The sequence below is a fragment of the Papio anubis genome, chromosome 17 (assembly GCF_008728515.1).
Source record: "Papio anubis isolate 15944 chromosome 17, Panubis1.0, whole genome shotgun sequence".
NCBI lineage: Eukaryota > Metazoa > Chordata > Mammalia > Primates > Cercopithecidae > Papio > Papio anubis.
The window spans coordinates 48,220,062-48,238,332 of NC_044992.1; the positions used below are offsets into that span (position 1 = coordinate 48,220,062).

An 18,271-nucleotide genomic window follows, 5' to 3' on the forward strand; every position below is an offset into this window, starting at 1 on the left:
GATTGTAGCCACATTTTTCAGAGAAAATACATAACTTGGTTTATTTCAATAATCTATTTAGGCACCTGGTATTTGCTTTGTATACTGTGCTACAGGGGCTAGGGACGCATTTCAAGGCCAAACGGGACATAGTGTACCCTTAAATATCTTTAAATTTACTGGGATTCTCAGGGTACAGGGCTTGGATACAGAGGCAGAGGAGTAGGAAAGGCATTCCAGCTGTAAGGAACAGCAGCAGTAAATGCATAGAAGCAGAAGAAAAGAACAAATGGTTGTTAGGAGCCGTGAATAGTGCAGTGTCTCTAGAGAACCATTGTGAGATAAAAGCAAAGTGGAGTCTTATTGGGATGAGGGAGTTTGAACTTGAATTAAGTAGACCCATGGGAGCGACTGGTATATATTTTTCAGGTAGGGAACTTACCTCTTGCTCCTTCATTTTATAGCAAATGGCACAATATTACTATCCACGGTGATAGAGTGTTTAAAGAATAAATTAAAAGAAAGCATTAAAATGTGATACGGTGCCTGGAACATAGTAAGTCCCTCAGTAGTAAATGATTCTAATAGGTGTGATAGTTGTTACTAAATAAGCAGAGGGAGGGCTGGAGCTTTTTTCCCTGAACATTTCAGGTATTCTTTCTCTCCAACAATAGGGCATCTAGGGCTAAATTTGGGAGTTTAGTTTTGGAACCTCAGGCCTGGGAAGCCTGCCTGTTGATAGTCTTCATTATAGTTTTGTAACCAGTGAGACCCCCACCTCCCACAAAGGGCACTGTGCCCCTCGGCCTTGCTTTGCTGGAGCCCCTGTGAGATCCTTTGGTGGTGTGTGTCCCTCATGTCTCCTACCACGTTGCCTTGCCTTTTCAGGGCAATACATCACAAATGCCTAGCAGGATTTATTACTCAGGGGACTAAAGAGTGCTCTATCCTGCTTGGTGGCTGCTTTTACTCATTCTACCATCTTTCTGATCACTCTCTGTAGTTTACATGAGTGATGATTTATATTCTGATACAGTTAGGAATTTCCTCTAGCAGAATAAGATGTATTGCAGCAACATGTAATCAAGCTGGTCAGTTTCCTGAGTGGAAATTTGACTTCTAGGTTCATTGGGATGAAAAGAGGCAGAAAGGAGGAAGATAACATGAGAGAAAACGTTCCACAAATATTAGGCGTGTTTTGTTTTTTACTTGAGAGTACAAGCTCAGTGCTGGAGGTAGAAGATTTGGAAGGCTTCTGGCTTTGGATAGAAATTTTGGATTTACTAATAAGAAGCGCTTGAACTGAGAATGAGATGATCATTTTTGTGTGATTCATTTTATTCTAATGGAATACAACATCACCCTAAGCAATGCTTTTCCTATTTTTAAAGCTATTTTCCACACATGACTATCTGGCTCATGCTATTCTCTCCACAGCCAAAAGGGCTTTCTGCTCCTGAAGACATACGTTTGAATGGAGAAGAGGAATAGAAAATAAAATTTTTTGAGCACCTACTATATGCCAGGCGTATTACTATTAATAACCTTATTTATTATTCACAGCAATACTGTGACATATTAGAACCCCCATTTGATATACAATACAAAACTGAGCTTCTGAGAATATTTGTCTAAGGTCACAGTGAGTGAGAGTAGATTTGGGATTTTAAACTCAGGTCTTCTGATTCCTTTCTCATCCCACTCTCTGTCCCTTCCTACAGTTAAAAACGTCTTTAGGGTGATCAAATTGTTAACCTATACTCAAACACAATAGCAGTCCCCAGGCTTTTTGACACAAGGGGACTGGTTTCATGGAGGACAATTTTTCCACGGACTGTGGGTGGGATGGGAGTGGGATGGTTTTGGGATGAAACTGTCCCATCTCAGACAGATTCTCACAAGGAGTGTGCAACCTGGATCCCTCGCATGTGCAGTTCACAGTAGGCTTTGCGCTCCTATGAAAATCGAATGCTGCCGCCGATCTGCTGATCTGACAGAAGGCGGAGCTCAGGCGGGAATACTTGCTCCTCTGCTGCTCACCTCCTGCTGTGTGATCCAGTTCCTAACAGGCCAGGGACAGCTATCGCTCCGCAGCCCGGGACTTGGGGACCCCTGAAAAACAACATGACAAGTTTGTTTTGCTTAGTACGTGTTAACACACAAAGCAAGTGTTTCGTATTACTTCTAATCTCAGCTTCCAGTTCCCTCTAACTTCTATCTGTGGCTTTTGTGCAGCTCTCTTTCCGTTTGGCCTTGTCTGATCACTAAACCAACAAGTGTAGGAATAAAGGGTAAAAACGTTAACCTCAGAGTTGCCGAATTCTATCTCTAGGATTCTATTGTTTTGTCTCCCTCAACCTCTCCTGAATAGAGAACCTTGAATTTCCTTCTTTTAAGAGCCTTTTTGTGGCTGTTGCTGTCAACCTCTGTCATCTCCAGCTCTTCTCTAACTTCCTCATGCTTCCTGGCTTCAGTTGCAAATCCTGAGTTCTTTCCCTTCTTCCTACCGTGAGCTTATCAGCCCACGAGGATCTTTTTTTTTCAGGGTCACAGGTGTCATATTTTGAACAAGTCAGTACTGTCTTAGAGTTAACATAATTGTAGTTCTTTACTGTGACCCCATTCGGAAAAAGACTTCTCTGATCCTTTTGGGAAAATATTTGGTGTGTTTCATTCATGCAACTAAAATAAATAAGATACTAAAAAATTGAGAAAGCAAAAGTCTTGACATTTTGTATATTAAGTGTTAACCCATTAAAAGCCAGGGATTTTGATTTTCGTGTTGTGTAGTGTACCAGTCCTGTTTCTCTATGTCATATTTGTAATGCAGGAACAAAGAAGAACAAAGAGAACATGCTTAGAAATGAATAGGCCAACATAGGCTCATAATACTTGGTGCTTTGGATTAGTCTCTCTCAACCTCACAAAACGATTTTACTAAACTCTAAATCTCCAGTCTTACCTAAGGCTTTCATGCTTTAGTTGATGTGATGATTCAACATTTTCTCCCTTCAAGTTTCTCAAAATCCCTTTGTGTCTTTGAGCTTTTAAAACTAATTCTGTCTAATGGCATTTAACAGAATAATCATGATGGACAATAGGTTTCTTAAGTCAGAGTTATGATTTGGGGGATAAATCAGTCGTTAACAAAGGGCCGTCTGCAGTCAGGTGTCTGGGCACATCCCACTTTTCATGGAAGGCTTTTGGTAGAAAAGGTGGAACTTTCTTAACTACAGAGCTTAACGTTGCCAAGTAATCTTTCTAGTTTCTCAGTTGGATTCTGTCAGGCCTAAAATGCTGTAATTCTCTGACTACCATCTCCAAAGCTCTGAGATAATTTTTTTCCCATATCCACTATGGTGATTAATGAAAGGGAGTAAGTGAACATTCTGTACAAATGGCTCACTAAATAATCGAATTTTCCAAAGGCAATAAGAGTATAACAGTTAGGGTCCCACAGGAGGTGAGAACCAAATGCTGTTTTTTCTATTGAATAAAATTTGTATGAAGAATTTTTAAGTTGTTCACTAGAGAACTGAAAGGATTGAAAGAGGACTCTAAAATATCACAAATGTGGAAACTGCAGAAAGTCCTGGTTTTCAAGGGAAGCTTTAAAGGCCTAGCTTTAAATGTAAGAGGCAAGGAATTAAACCTTAGAGAGGCGGATGTCCTGTAGAGCTGAAACTGTTGTTTTAAGAGAGGACTGGTTAGTCCTGGTGACCCTGGAAAGGAGACAATGAAGCTGGTTCTACAAGTGTTGAGAAAACTGCAAACTGAATTCGTGTGCTGCCATGGGCAGGATCTGCACCTGCTGGACTGAGAAGTGTGACTTGGGGCGATTATCCTGGGATCTGCTTAGCATACAGGAAGCCCCAAATGGAGCAGAAAGAAGGAACAAATCTCACCTTACTCTTCCAGCTTTGCAGTTTTCCTCTGTCGCCCCCTAGTGGAAAAGCCTAACAGAACAATGGGCAAAGTCACGCTGTGTTTTGCAGAGTACAGAAAGCAGGTCTTGGAGCCGAGAAATAGGAACGTAATGGCACAAAGGGGAACTTATTCTGAAGCCCACAGCTGCCCAGAGAGATATCCTTAGATCTACTGAATCTCCCAACACCAATCTTTACTTCCAATTCCTTAACTTCGTGGTCTCATCATGAATTTTGGGGTCAGAGTTGGGTTTGTATTTCTGTGTTTTACTTATGAACAAACTATTGAACTGCCTTTAGGTTTGATTTCCTCATCTACGAAGGTAAGGTAACAGTATCTATTTTACAGGATTGATGTAAGTACTCAATGAAATTAAGTTCATATGACACTTACTTAGCTTGGGATATAGCATACAGCAGTGGCCCCCAACCTTTTTGGCATGAGGGACCGGCTTCAAGAAAGACAATTTTTCCATGGACTGGGGAGGTCAGTAGGGTTGGTTCAGGATAAGTCAAGTGCATTACATTTATTGTGCACTTTATTTCTATTATTATTATAGTGTAACATAGAATGAGATAATTATACAACTCACCATCGTGTAGAATCGATGGGAGCCCTGAGCTTGTTTTCCTGCAACTAGATGGTCCCACCTGTGAGTGATAGGAGACAGTGACATATCATCAGGCATTAGAGTCTCATAAGGAGCCCACAGCCTAGATCCCTCACATGCACAGTTCACAATAGGGTTTGTGCTTCTGTGAGAATCTAATCCCACTGCTGATCTGACAGGAGACAGAGCTCAGGCAGTAATGCTTCTGGTCGGTGGCTTACCTCCTGCTGTGCTGCCTGGTTCCTAACAGGCCACGGACTGGTACCGGTCCACTGCCCAGGGGTTGGGGACCCTTGCCTTAATAGATTGCTCCTATGCACATCCAGCCTTATAGTTTGGTGGGTGGATAACACCCAGTTAAGCATGAGAAGCTCAGGTTGCACAGTCATTCCATTTTTTCTAGTTCTTGCCCACTAGCAAGCTGGAAGTAGTTTTTTAAAAGGACAGTAGTTATTTTCAGAGGAGGGCATGGATTTTCTCCAAAACCTTAGAAGTCTGACCTATAATTCTTCTATTGCTGCTTGCCAGAGGCTACATACAGTGAGCCTGTATTTTCCATAGACACTTCAAATACGGTTGGATGTGCTGGTTATAAGGCTCAAATGAAATAGCAGCTTGAATTATAGCTGGGACTTTTCTGTTCTCTTTCTTCCTTTCTTCCTTTCTTTCTTTCTTCCTTTCTTTCTTTCTTCCTTTTTCTTCCTTTCTTCCTTTCTTCCTTTCTTCCTTTCTTCCTTTCTTCCTTTTTCTTTCTTTCTTTCTTTCTTTCTTTCTTTCTTTCTTTCTTTCTAATGGAGTCTTGCTCTGTCGCCCAGGCTGGAGTGCAGTGGCATGATCTGGGCTCATTGCAACCTCCGCCTACCAGGTTCAAGCAATTCTCCTGCCTCAGCCTCCCAAGTTGCTGGGATTATAGGTGCCCACCACCACACCCATAGCTGGGACTTTTTAGAGCCTTCTCTTGCTCTTGTCCCCCCTAAAACCTAGCAGCATTTTGAGTTATTCATTAAGTGGGTTGAAATAACACACTCAAATATGGTATATATTGACCCCCAAATACAAAAATGCCCACCAAGAGTTGTGCCTTTTTAGTTGAAGTTAGCTTAAAATACAGCAGTTTTTCTTTCACCTTGGAAAGGATATCTCAATATGTTCCAGACAGTTGGACTCCAGGAAACTTCACTGAGGTGATGAGCTTTTTAATTTTTGTAGAGTTTGTTTCTTGCCCTGGAGTTCATTAATGTTTTATCAAGTCCTCTAAGGTACTTGTCACTTCCTGCTCATCAAATGTAACCAGCATGATGTCATAGATGTAGTGGACTGCTATGATGTTGTGTGGAAAGTCAAGATGATTAATATCATGAGTATATTAGGACAGAGAGCAGGATAGTTGACATAGCCCTGAGGCAATGCTTGGAATGTTACTGTTGGCCATGCCAGGTCAAAGAAAAGTACTTCTGGTCGCCCTGATACAGAGAAAAATGCATTTTCATGTCAATAGGTGCATACCAGGTGCCAGGGGTTGTCTTAATTTGCTCCATTCAAGATACAACATTTGGGACATCTTCTCCGGTTGAGGTCACCACCTGAATTCATTTAAAATAATAATAATATATAATTGTTCTGTTATACTCCAGGGTTTATCTGCTTTGTCCATAGGATAAACAAGCTCAGTGGGGAGATGGTAGGTATCACAATCCAGCTTTTTCCAAGTCTCTGATAATGGAACCCATCTTCAAAATTTTCCCATCAATATAGTACTATTTTTTTATTTACCATTCTTGTGTCAAGGGAAACTCCTGGGGGCTTCAACTTGACCCCTTTTCCAAATGAGCCTTATTCCTCAGGCCAGTGTGCCAATGTGGGGATTCTGCCAGTTGTCAAACATGATAATTCCAATTATACTTTCACAAATTGTGTGATTATTCTGCAGGCCCACTGGGTCTACTGTGATTCAGACGTAGACCAAGATTCTAACTATCATCTGGCTACCAAAAGTCACCACTTTTTTTTTTGGAGGGCCAGTGGCATTTGGGTCTCTAGAAATTAGAGTCAACTTAATGTCTAATAGTTCCTGTGATTGGCAGAATTTCAGCCTCCAAGGCCTCTGAGCCCTTGTCATGACCATGGCTATGTTTTGCTACATAACAAAAGGGACATTTCAAATGTAATTAAGGTTACTAATCAGTTGACTTCAAGATAGTGAGAGTATCCTGAATTATCCAGGTGCATCCAGTGTAACTATATGTGCCCTTAAAAGCAGAACATTTTCTTCTAGCTGAGAGCAGAAGAGGACATTGGAGAGGGAAGCGGGGGTAGGGTAGGAAATCAGAGAGATTCAAAGTATAACATGAACTTGACCTACCATTGCTGTTTTGAAGATGGAGGGGACTATATTAAAATGTGAGAAGGAAGGACTATATTAAAATGTGAGAAGGAAATGAATCCTGCCAACAAAACAATTCCTGGAAGAAAACTAAGCCTCAGATGAGAATCAGCTGATACTTTGGTTTTATTCCCGTAAGACCAAGAGCAAAGAATCTCACCATGCCCTGCTGTACTCCTGACCCACAAAATCTGTGAGATAATACATTTGTGTTGTTTTTGGTTGCCAATTTTGTGGTAATTTGTTAGAGGAGCAATTGGAAACTAATCCCCCGAAGATCTGAGTATAGTTATCAACCAACATTTTAATACGCCTCTCCTTAATTTCATTCCAAGGATACCATAATAAACTAACTACTGACAGATCCCTGTGGGTCAAAGCATTCTGGCTCCCACTATATCTCTATTTCTCTTTACAGTGAAGGTACAGTTGTCTCTCAGTGTACTGGGTGGGGAGGATTTTTTCCAGGTCTCCTGTATATACAAAATCTGCTCATACTCAAGTCTCACACTCAGCCCTGTGGAGTGTTTATGAAAAGTCAGCCTTCCATATATGCAAGTTTTGCATCTTGAGAATACTGTATCTCAATCAGTGTTTGGTTGAAAAAATTCTGTGTGTAAGTGGACCCATGCAATTCAAACAGGCCAACTGCACTTACTTTTACTTTGGTAGTCAAGTTTTGTGACTTAACTTCCACTGCTCTGAGATCCTATTATCTCTACTGAAATCAAAGAGAGAGAGAGTGTCTCCACCATCATACCTAGGCTACTGCAAGAGTCCCCTATGAATATAAAAGCCTTGGGTGAAGGCAGTTTTCTCTGGGACCTGTGGGAAGTTACTTGGCGATGCGTATGTGTGCAGTGTCATATGATAAATCTTCTCCAAAATTCCTATCTCCTTAAGTCTTTGATTCCTTTCCTTTACATTATGTCAAAAAAGTCCCGACACCTGAGCATCAGTAAACATAGACCATTATTGATTTCAAGTTTAAGCCAACAAACCGAATAATTCTTTGTACAACAATTTTACATCCAGAATCTTTAAGTGTAATCACATCATTTAGGCATTCCTTACACACAACTTCCCCAAGTGAGATTATTAGAGTGAGACCGTGTTATATTCCATCTTCTTTGCTTTACTACCCTAAAAATACACTTACACATATTCCTCAGGTTTCTGCTAATACATAATAATGCAATAATGCTTTTTAAAAATACACTTTATTTTCCAGAGTAGTTTTGGGTTCACAGCAAAATCAAGCAGGAGGCACACAGGTTTCCTATATACCCCCTGTTTTCACACCTGTGTAGCTTCCCCTATTATCAACATCCCCTGCTAGGGTGATACATTTTTTATAATTGATAAATCTACATTGACACATAATCACCTAGAGTCCAAGTTTTCATTTGGGTTCACTTTTGTTGTTCATTTTATGGGTTTAGATAAATACATAATTTGTACCCACCTTACAGTATCATACAGAATGGTTTCACTGCCCTCAAATCCTTTTTTGTTGTTCCTTTTCCACCCCTTTTACCCATAACCCCTGGCAACCACTCATTTTTTTTAGTCTTCATAGTTTTACCTTTTTCAGAATGTCATATACTTGGAGTCATACAGTATACAGCCTTTTCAAATTGGCTTCTTTCATTTAGTCATATGCATTTAAATCTCATCTATGTCTTTTCATGGCTTGATAACTCATTTCTTTTCAGTGCTAAATAATATTTCATTGTCTGGATGTACCACAGTTTATCCATTCTCCTACTGAAGGGCATCTTGGTTGTTTTCAAGTTTGGACAATTATGAATAAAGCTACTTTAAACATCCATAGGCAGGTTTCTGAGTGGACATATGTTTTCAACTTTTTAAGGTATATACCAAGTTGTATGCTTGCTGGATTGTATGGTGAGAATATGTTTAGTTTTGTGAGAAACCACCAAACTGCCTTGCAAAGTGGCTGTACCATTTTCCATTCCCTCCAGCAATGAATGAGAGTTCCTACTGCTCCATAATCTTGTCAGCATTTGGTGTTGTCAGTATTCTGGATTTTGGCCTATGGCATGTTTTTTCATGTATGAGCTATTTTTCCTGGATGATACATCATATTTGCCTTATGGAGCATCTGAAATTTGATCAGAAGTACAGGACTAGTAGGAAAAAGATATAGTTATGGTGGCTATTCAGGACGATAGGAATTCCATATAAGTACCTTTCCCAAGTGAGATTATTAGAGGATTTTCCAGCAGTGGACAGCTGTTCTCATCAGACTCAGGGGGGAAATCTATTTTTACTGGTCAAAGAAGCTCAGAATGACTTGGAGATTCAAGATCCTCAGCCCCCTTTGAGTTCAGATGGAAACCCTTATGCCAGGTTTCAATTCTAAAACTTCTTCCTTGTCAAACCCCTAACTTTCACATGACAGTCTTGTTGAAGCTGTGAATTCAACTTACCTTTCAATTGTGCAACTCACACAATTAAATTTAGTTAGTGTTTAATATGGGACAGTACCAGTCCTGTGGCTATAAGAAACAAGTGATTATTTTAGGGCTGCTGCTGAATCTTTTCTGGATCTCTGATTATGACTTGACATGAGATATTAAAGTCTTGAATTTGCCATTTTTCTTTCTGAAAGCACGCAGTACACTCAGAAGACATCCTCCACAACAACGCTTATAATCATCATGACTGTCTTAAGAGTCAAGAGCAGCAGCAACTTGGGCTCCCAAGCCACTTATTTCAATAGGTACTTTATTTAAACAACCAAAGTAATAATGGTGATGCTATTGCATGCGATGCATTTCATTTTTCATTGGCAAGGAGTTTAACACTGGGTTCAAGCTCAGGGACTTTGCCAAAGCAATCCCCAACTCCCATCTATGAAGGTCGATTTTCCAGGACCACTCCTGGTAACAACTTTTCTGTCAGTCAGCACCTAATGAGGAGACAAAATCCATGCCAATTATTTGAACATGGAAGTAGCAACTACAGGAAGCAGCTACTGACCCAAGGGTTGAAGGAACAAAGGAAGAGTTAGGAGTTTTTAAAATGTATACATTTAGAGGCTGGGTCCTGCAGAACTGACAGTCATATTTTTTCTTCACATATTCTGATGTCTCTGAACTAGGAGGATAGTCCCAGTGGATCTGACTCAGAACTCTGAGGACGGGGTGCTGGCTGGCTGGAGCAAGGCCTAACATGGAGAGCTGGAAAAGCAACAATGTGGCTTGCAGATTTCATCACTAACATCACAAAGCTGAGTATAGTAGGGAGGGTGTGGAGTTCTGAGACCGCAACTTAACCAGCAGCACAGAGTAACTTATTCTGAAGCCCACAGTCTCCGAAATAGCCGTCTTTAAATCTTATAAACTTTCCCACACTTTCCTTTATATCCATTTTCTTAATTTCATTCTCTCCATAAATTTTGGAGTCGGCAGAGTTGCATTCAGATTCAGTTTTGTTTCTAAACTTATGAGCTATGTGACTGTAAGCAAGCTATTTAACTTCTTTTAGACTTACTTATCTATAAGCCAGGATCGCAATATCTATTTCACAGGATTGGTGTAGATGTTATGTGAAGCAAAGTTCGCATGATGTGTACTTGGCATATGCACAGCGTGTGGTACTAGCAAGGCCACGCTGGTTCACCTCCTTCCCCTTCAGATGTGTCTTCTCCATCACTCTTCCTCCTTTTCTTTCAGCCTCTCGTACCTAGCCTTTTTCACTGTGTCTTCTCTCTGTCTTTTCTCCTCTATTTTGTTCTCTTCTCCCCCTTTTCATTCTTGTCTCCATCCTTTAATACTCTAATTCATCTTGCTTCATCCCTTTCATTGTCCACCTACCCTTACATGGCCAATGATCCTCAATAAAAGAAAGGCTCCCACGTTTGCTTTGGACTTGGAAATGTATGTCTTTTTACCATTACTTAACTGTTTAGTGCACCTTATATCTTCTTTGGTGTCATATATAGAAAATTGCCATTTTGAGAGCTTATTGCAATTTATCGCATAGTGTAATGGAGTGCAGTAGCACGATCTCAGCTCACTGAAACCTCCGTCTCTCAGGTTCAAGCGATTCTCCTGCCTCAGCCTCCCAAGTAGTTGGGACTACAGGCATACATCACCACGCCCAGTAATTTTTTTTTTTTTTTGTATTTTTAGTAGAGACAGGGTTTCACCATGTTGCCCAGACTGGTCTCAAACTCGTGAGCTCAGGTTATCCGCCCGCTTCAGGCTCCCAGATTGCTAGGATTACAGGTGTGTACCACTGCTCCTGGCCTCAAGTAGACATTCTTTTCTTTTTTTTTCTTTTTTGAGACGGAGTCTTGCTCTGTCACCCAGGCTGGAGTGCAGTGGCGCGATCTTGGCTCACTGCAAGCTCTGCCTCCTGGGTTCACCCGCCATCCTCCTGCCTCAGCCTCCTGGGTAGCTGGGACTACAGGTGCCCACCACCACGCCTGGCAAATTTTTGTATTTTTAGTAGAGACGGGGTTTCACCGTGTTAGCCAGGATGGTCTCGATCTCCTGACCTCATGATCCACCTGCCTTGGCCTCCCAAAGTGCTGGGATTACAGGTGTGAGCCACCGCGCCCAGCCTCAAGTAGACATTCTTGAATTATAAGCAGTTAAACCAGGTGATGTACAAGTGAAAACAAATACAATGGTTTCTTTGCCTAGTATATACTATTTATTAAGAAATGACAGAAGACATTGTATTACAGATATAACTGAAATATCCAGCAGGCAAGATCATTATGATCCAAAAATCAAGGGATGGATCAGATGTTAAAATGTAGAAAGTCCAGCCTACTTCTTAGAAGCTGAATGTTGGGTAATGAGCTTCCATTCTCTCTGGTGACACTTGAGGAATGTCACCTGGCTATAATTTGGTGTCTTTGATGTTGCAAAAACTTTTAGGTAAACAAGATAAATATGGATTATAAAGCATAGAAACATTAGACTTGTGGATAGCTCTCATGGATAAATTCCACAACATGTCAGTAATTTTTAATCCTGCAGAAATATCAGAAATAGTATATCCCAAGCAAACTGATGATCAGCAGGTGACTTTGTAGCATTTCTGTGTCCGCAGTGAAGAGTCCAGGTATTCACTGTAGAATGGAATCAGATAGAATTGTGAACTCTTATACTTAGTAGTCTCCATCACAGACAATGCAAAGTCCGAGAACTTGTTAGTGGTCCAGGGGTGGTCAAGGGATGAACAGTTCAGAGATACTGTGACGTAGGCAATTGAAAATAAGCAAACTGGCTTTCAGCAAATGGGCTCACAGCAGCAGACTGGGCGGCAGCAGGACTGTCCACAGTAGGACGGGCGGCAGCAGGAGGCCTCGGCGTGGTGCAGCTGGCAGCAGGATGGGGGTGTGCAGCTCACCACACAGCAGGGGGGCAGGTAGGTGCCCTCCACACGGCAGTCTGGGCGGCACCACCTGATACGGGTGCTCACGGATCCACTGCTGCCCTCTTGGCCATAGCCGATGCCACCACCAATGCCATAGCTGGTTCCGCAGGAGCTGGTCTGGCAGCAGCTTGGCTGGCAGCAGCTGGTCTCACAGCAGCTTGGCTGGCAGCAGCTGGAGCCACAGGTCCCACTGGTTTTGAAGCTGGGAAATCCGCAGAAGCTGGTCTGGCAGCAGCTTGGCTGGCAGCAGCTGGTCTCACAGCAGCGTGGCTGGCAGCAGCTAGTTTCACAGCAGCTTGGCTGGCAGCAGCTGGAGCCACAAGTCCCACTGGTTGAGAAGCTGGGAAATCCGCAGAAGCTGGTCTGGCAGCAGCTTGGCTGGCAGCAGCTGGTCTCACAGCAGCGTGGCTGGCAGGAGCTGGTCTCACAGCAGCTTGGCTGGCAGCAGCTGGGGCCGCAGGTCCCACTGGTAGAGAAGCTGGGATATCCACAGGGGCTGGTCTGGCAGCAGGTCATGGTGTTGGGAGTTGGGTTGAGAGCTGCGTTGCTTGGAGGAGTTTCTGAGTTTTGGTGGTGACTTCCACATTGGCCCTTTTATACATCTGAGCCAGCTGCTGTTTACAAAATTGTTAACATATTTTCTTTGTTTTTGTTTAAATTTGTTTCTCAGTGGATCTCCAATTGGCTTACGTTGAAGTACTTATGACACATTATGAGCAATAGTTTAGAAATTGCTCTGTTTTATAGTTTCTTCCGGACTCCTCATATCAGTCCTTTGCTCTTTGGAGTATGTTTGTGGTTTCCCATGTTCCAAGAGTCCTTCCATTTTAGTCCAAATGAATGCTCTCATTTTATGTAATAGTTATTCCATGTGACAATCTATTCAGACCTCTAAGGCTAAGAGTAATAACTGTGTTGTTATATTTAACTATTATTTTTTCCTCCTGGATAGATAGACTAAATTCTATTAAGTTTTGGATATCTGGATATCTACTGAACTGAAGGAGTACCTTTGGTCATGCATAATTCGCAGATTTCACCTTGTTTTGTTCCAGTGTTGTATTGAATTACCGATTACAGTTCCTTTGATTTCAACCAATTTGAAATGTGTGAATATTATTCCTGTTCCAGACCAGAAATCTGTTCTTGGGAACCAAACTGACATAGTATTTAGGAAGGTATCCAGCAGAGTCCTTAGTTTGTGGTAGAACCTTAATAAATGTTTATTGAATCTGATTCAATAAATGTTTATTGAATAGGTGGAGTAAAAGGCATGATTCATGGATATCAATACCACTCCCACATAATTAAAGAGAAATTTCAAGCTGTAGTACCTCTCATGAAAGAGTCTTGTTATTTACTGTAAAGAGACTAGGAAATGTGTTTTTTGGTTTATTTTATTTTATTTTATTTTATTTTTTGGTTTAGTAGTGGAACCGGGCTTAGGAAAAAATATCTAGGAGTTGTGACACTTTGAAGAATGTACTGCCATCTACTTTATTCCTCTTGGAAATTGCATAATCTTGTGTGTAATCCATCATTGCTACCAAGTAAATGATAGAGGTAAGTTCTGGGAGCTTGTAAATAATGTGGAAAATATGTTCCTTTCTATATTTGCATCCTATTGTATTTTGTATATTACACTCTAATACCTAATGAAGAGTTTAAAAATTAAATGGTAAAATATGTTTTGTTTTGTTCTAGGTTGTGTTAACTTCTTTTTTTTTTTTTTTAGACAGAGTCTCGCTCTGTCACCCAGGCTGGAGTGCAGTGGCATGATCTCGGCTCACTGCAAGCTCCGCCTCCTGAGTTCATGCCCTTCTCCTGCCTCAGCCTCCTGAGTAGCTGGGACTACAGGTGTCCACTACCATGCCCGGCTAATTTTTTTTTTTTTTTTTTGTATTTTTTAGTAAAGACAGGGTTTCACCGTGTTAGCCAGGATGGTCTCAATCTCCTGACCTCATGATCTGCCCGCCTCGGCCTCCCAAAGTGCTGGGATTACAGGCATGAGCCACTGTGCCCGGCGTGTTAACTTCTTAAGAGAACATCTTTTAAGTTGGGTTGCAAAGTGCAAAATATAATAGAGCTGTTTCAGATTTCTAACGCATCTGCCTGACAAATGGCAACGGTAGAACTCAGCAGGTGCTCTCTATAGCTGTTTCTTCTATTATAATTTAGACCAGAGATACACTTTATGCATACCTACCTACATCAAATGAAGGTGAATACTGGAAGTTGAAGCTTAGAGAGCAATTCAGGGATCAGTGGGAAGAATGTGAAAGGCTAAGGCATAGAAATTAAACCTAAATACTCTTGGAAAATAGGTAGTATCTGGTAGATATTTTAAAATCTATTTAGAAAGTAATACAATGTCTTTAGATTTGGGGGCATAAATGAAGGAGAATATTTAGTATATAAAATGGAAGGAGACAAAAGATGGTAGAATTACATTTAGGTTGAAATCAATAGCTTTGATCAACCTTAAAATTTTAGCTGAAGGTCAACCTTTATTGGTCTAGACCTAATTGTAATAGATTAGAGCATGCAAATATTGGAATAACTATAAAATTATTTAATTCATGGAGCATTTCTAAGTTGATGGATTCAAGCATAATTTACTTTGTTTTTAATCTTTCTGGTTTAGACTTTGTGGTTATACCTTGGTATTATTATCAAATTGCGAATCCACTCTTAAATACCAGCCACAGGAAGACATGCTTAAAGGTAGAAGGTGGACATAACTCAGTTTGCTTTGCACATTAAAACATTTTATTTGAATTAATCAGAGATATTCAAGGAAAAACCAGGTCTGAAGATGCATGGGCATCAAGAGAGAGTTGGGGGAGCAGAGATGTCACTGAAATGATGAACTATTCCATCCTGGTCCTCTGCTCAAGCAACGTAAGCTATCCAGAACTGATTGATACGTGTTTCAGTGAGTGAATTCGGCACATCCACAGTGTCTTCACTAGGAGTTTCATTATCTCTGAGCAGCTTAACAACATCATGGTACTTAGCATCCAAGTAAAATCGAACAGTTCTTCAGAAATCAGCATAATTTTGCTGTGCTTCCCCTTTCATTCGTAAGCGATCAGCAACCTGGTTTTTAGCAGGTGGGCTCACAGCATTGGCAGCAGCAGGCTGGGCGGCAGCAGGACTGCCCACAGTAGGATGGACGGCAGCAGGAGGCCTCAGCATGGTGCAGCTGGCAGCAGGATGGGGGTGTGCAGCTTACCAGGCAGCAGGGGGGCAGGCAGGTGCCCTCCACGCGGCAATCTGGGCGGCACCACCTGATACGGGTCCTCACAGCTCCACCCCTGCCCTCCTGGCCACAACTGATGCTACCACCCATGCCACAGCCAGTTCCGCAGGAGCTGGTCTGGCAGCAGCTTGGCTGGCAGCAGCTGGTCTCACAGCAGCTTGGCTGGCAGCAACTGGAGCCACAGGTCCCACTGGTGGAACAGCTGGCCATGGTGTCAGGAGCTGGGTTGAGAGCTGTGTTGTTAAGAGAGGTTTCTGAGTTTGTGCTGCACCTTCTATATCTGTCCTTTTATATGTTCCCTAGAGCTGCATATTTACCTAACATCTTTTCTTGATGTCAATTTCAGCATGAGTCTCTGGCTAATACCCGAGGTGTTTAGAAAGTTATAAATAGCATTTCAATAGCCTGCTTTTTCCATTGTCCAGTTGAGTCTCATTATGTTTCTTCTTTGCCCTCCGGACTAAGTGAAGGCTCATCATGGAAGCCAAGCACAAAAGTGCCTCTTGATGCAAGTCACATGACAGACTAGCCTTGAGCCAAGTGTTGCCCTGGCATGCTTTGTCATACTTGTCCTTTGATAACCTTTAGGCATAATTTATCTTAAGTGACCATTTTTCCTTAAATGATCACTTAACCATGATCATGGTTTTATAAACAATTGTCTAGACTTGGAAAGACTAACATTAGTGTCATCAAAACATGAACTGTAACCTGATGTATCAGCTTTCAAACCAAGTATGCCTTTCTATGATCAATTTGTGCAAGTTATAGGATCCTCAGAGCTCTATCTAATATTCTTGCCTTCAGTAGTAGTGAATGTACATGTTGATAACCAAAATCTTTAATGACTTTTGCTTGTAGATTGTTTTCTGACACTATTAAATTAAACATATGTGCTAGTAATGAATACACATTGTAACAAGTCAAAGAGTACAGAGGCATATAAAGAAAAACTAATATCCTTTCCCTTCCCTGAAGATGCACACATCTCTACCAAAATTAATGCTCTAGAGGTAATCAATAGTAAGAATTTGGTGCACATTCTTTGATACCTTTATCCCTGCTTCTGCAAATATAAACCAGCATATATACATATATATCTTCTATTTCAGTAAAGTTTGGGTCTCCTACATGTTTATACTTACAAATTTTTAATTGTGGTAAAATATACATACCATAAAATTCATGAACCGTTTAAGTTAACCATCTTAACCATTTGTAAATAGTCTTGTCACCCTTGTTGAAAATCGTTTGACCACATTCACATGCAGAAGAATGAAATTAGACCATTATCTCACATCATATACAAAAACCAACTTACAATGGATTAAAAGACTGAAATGTAAGAAAGACTCAAAATGAAAACTATTAGAAGAAAATAGAGGCAAACTCCATGACTTTTGCCTGGCCAATGATATTGTGAACATGAACCCAAAAGCATTAGCAAAAATAGACAAATGGGATTACATCAAACTAAAAAGCTTCTACACAGCCAATAAAACACTAAACTGAGAGAAGAGACAAACCACAGAACGGGAGAAAATATTTACAAACTACATATCTGATAGGGGGTTAATATCCAAAATATAGAAGAAACTCAAACAACTCAATACCCATAGTAAGAAAACAAATAACATAATTGAAAAATGGGCAAAGAATCTAAATAGACATTTCTCAAAAAGAGATCTACAAATGGCCAACAGGTATATGAAAAAGTTTTCAAAATCACCAATCATCGAATAATGCAAATTGAAACCACAATGAGATATCATCTCACATATGTTAGATGGTTATTATCAAAAAGACAAAAGATAGCAAGTGTTGGAGAGGAAGTGTAGAAAACAGAACTCTGGCACACTGTTGGTGGAAATGTAAATTAGTACAGTCTTTATGGAAAACAATATAAGGTTCCTGAAAACATTAAAAATAGAACTGTCATATAATCAAGCAATCCCACTTCTGTGTATATACCCGAAGGAAACTAAATCAGTATTTTGAAGAGACATCTGCATTCCTGTGTTCATTGCAGCATTACTCCCAATAGCCAAGATATGGAAGCAACCTAAGTGTCCATGTCCATCATTAAATGAGTGGATAAATAAAATGTGACACACACACACTCACACACTGGAATTTTCTTAGTCATAAAAGAAGGAAATCCTGCTATTTGGGGCAACACAGATGAAACTTGAGAACATTATCTAAGTGAAATAAGTCAGACAAAGAAAAAGACTAATATTGCACTTTCTCACTTACAAGTGGAATACAAAAAAGTTGAATTCATAGAAGTAGAAAGTAGAATGGTGGTTACCAGGGGCTAGGGTGGTGGTGGAGTGTGTTGGGGAGATGTTGGTCAAAGGATTACAAAATTTCAGTTAGGTAAGAGGAATAAATTAAAGAGATCTGTTGTACGACATAGTGACTATAGTTCATAACAATATGTTATAGTCTTGAAAATTGCTAAGAGAGTAGATTTTGTGTTTTCACTACAAAAAAATTATGTGAGGTAAAGCATATGTTAATTAGTTTGATTTAGCCATTGTACAAAGTATGCATATTTCAAAACAATGTGTTGTACACATAAATACATATAACTTTTGTTAATTCAAATAAATAAATAAATGAACTCATTTAACCATGTATGTATTTGAGGGTTTATTTCCAGGTTCTCTGTTCTTTTCCATTGCTTTAT

The 18,271-nt window shown here is 40.5% G+C and overlaps 2 protein-coding genes across 2 annotated transcripts; both read right to left on the reverse strand.

Moving 5' to 3' along the window:
* Positions 1–11,562: 11,562 nt before the first annotated feature.
* On the reverse strand, positions 11,563–12,866 carry LOC116270986 (keratin-associated protein 1-1). Its single transcript, XM_031657085.1, has one exon. The coding sequence runs from the start codon at positions 12,831–12,833 to the stop codon at positions 12,171–12,173; it is 663 nt and encodes a 220-aa protein (XP_031512945.1). The 5' UTR covers positions 12,834–12,866; the 3' UTR covers positions 11,563–12,170.
* Positions 12,867–15,393: 2,527 nt separating this feature from the next.
* Positions 15,394–15,916, reverse strand: LOC103878829 (keratin-associated protein 1-4). The gene has a single exon (XM_031657092.1). The coding sequence runs from the start codon at positions 15,787–15,789 to the stop codon at positions 15,424–15,426; it is 366 nt and encodes a 121-aa protein (XP_031512952.1). The 5' UTR covers positions 15,790–15,916; the 3' UTR covers positions 15,394–15,423.
* Positions 15,917–18,271: the final 2,355 nt, after the last annotated feature.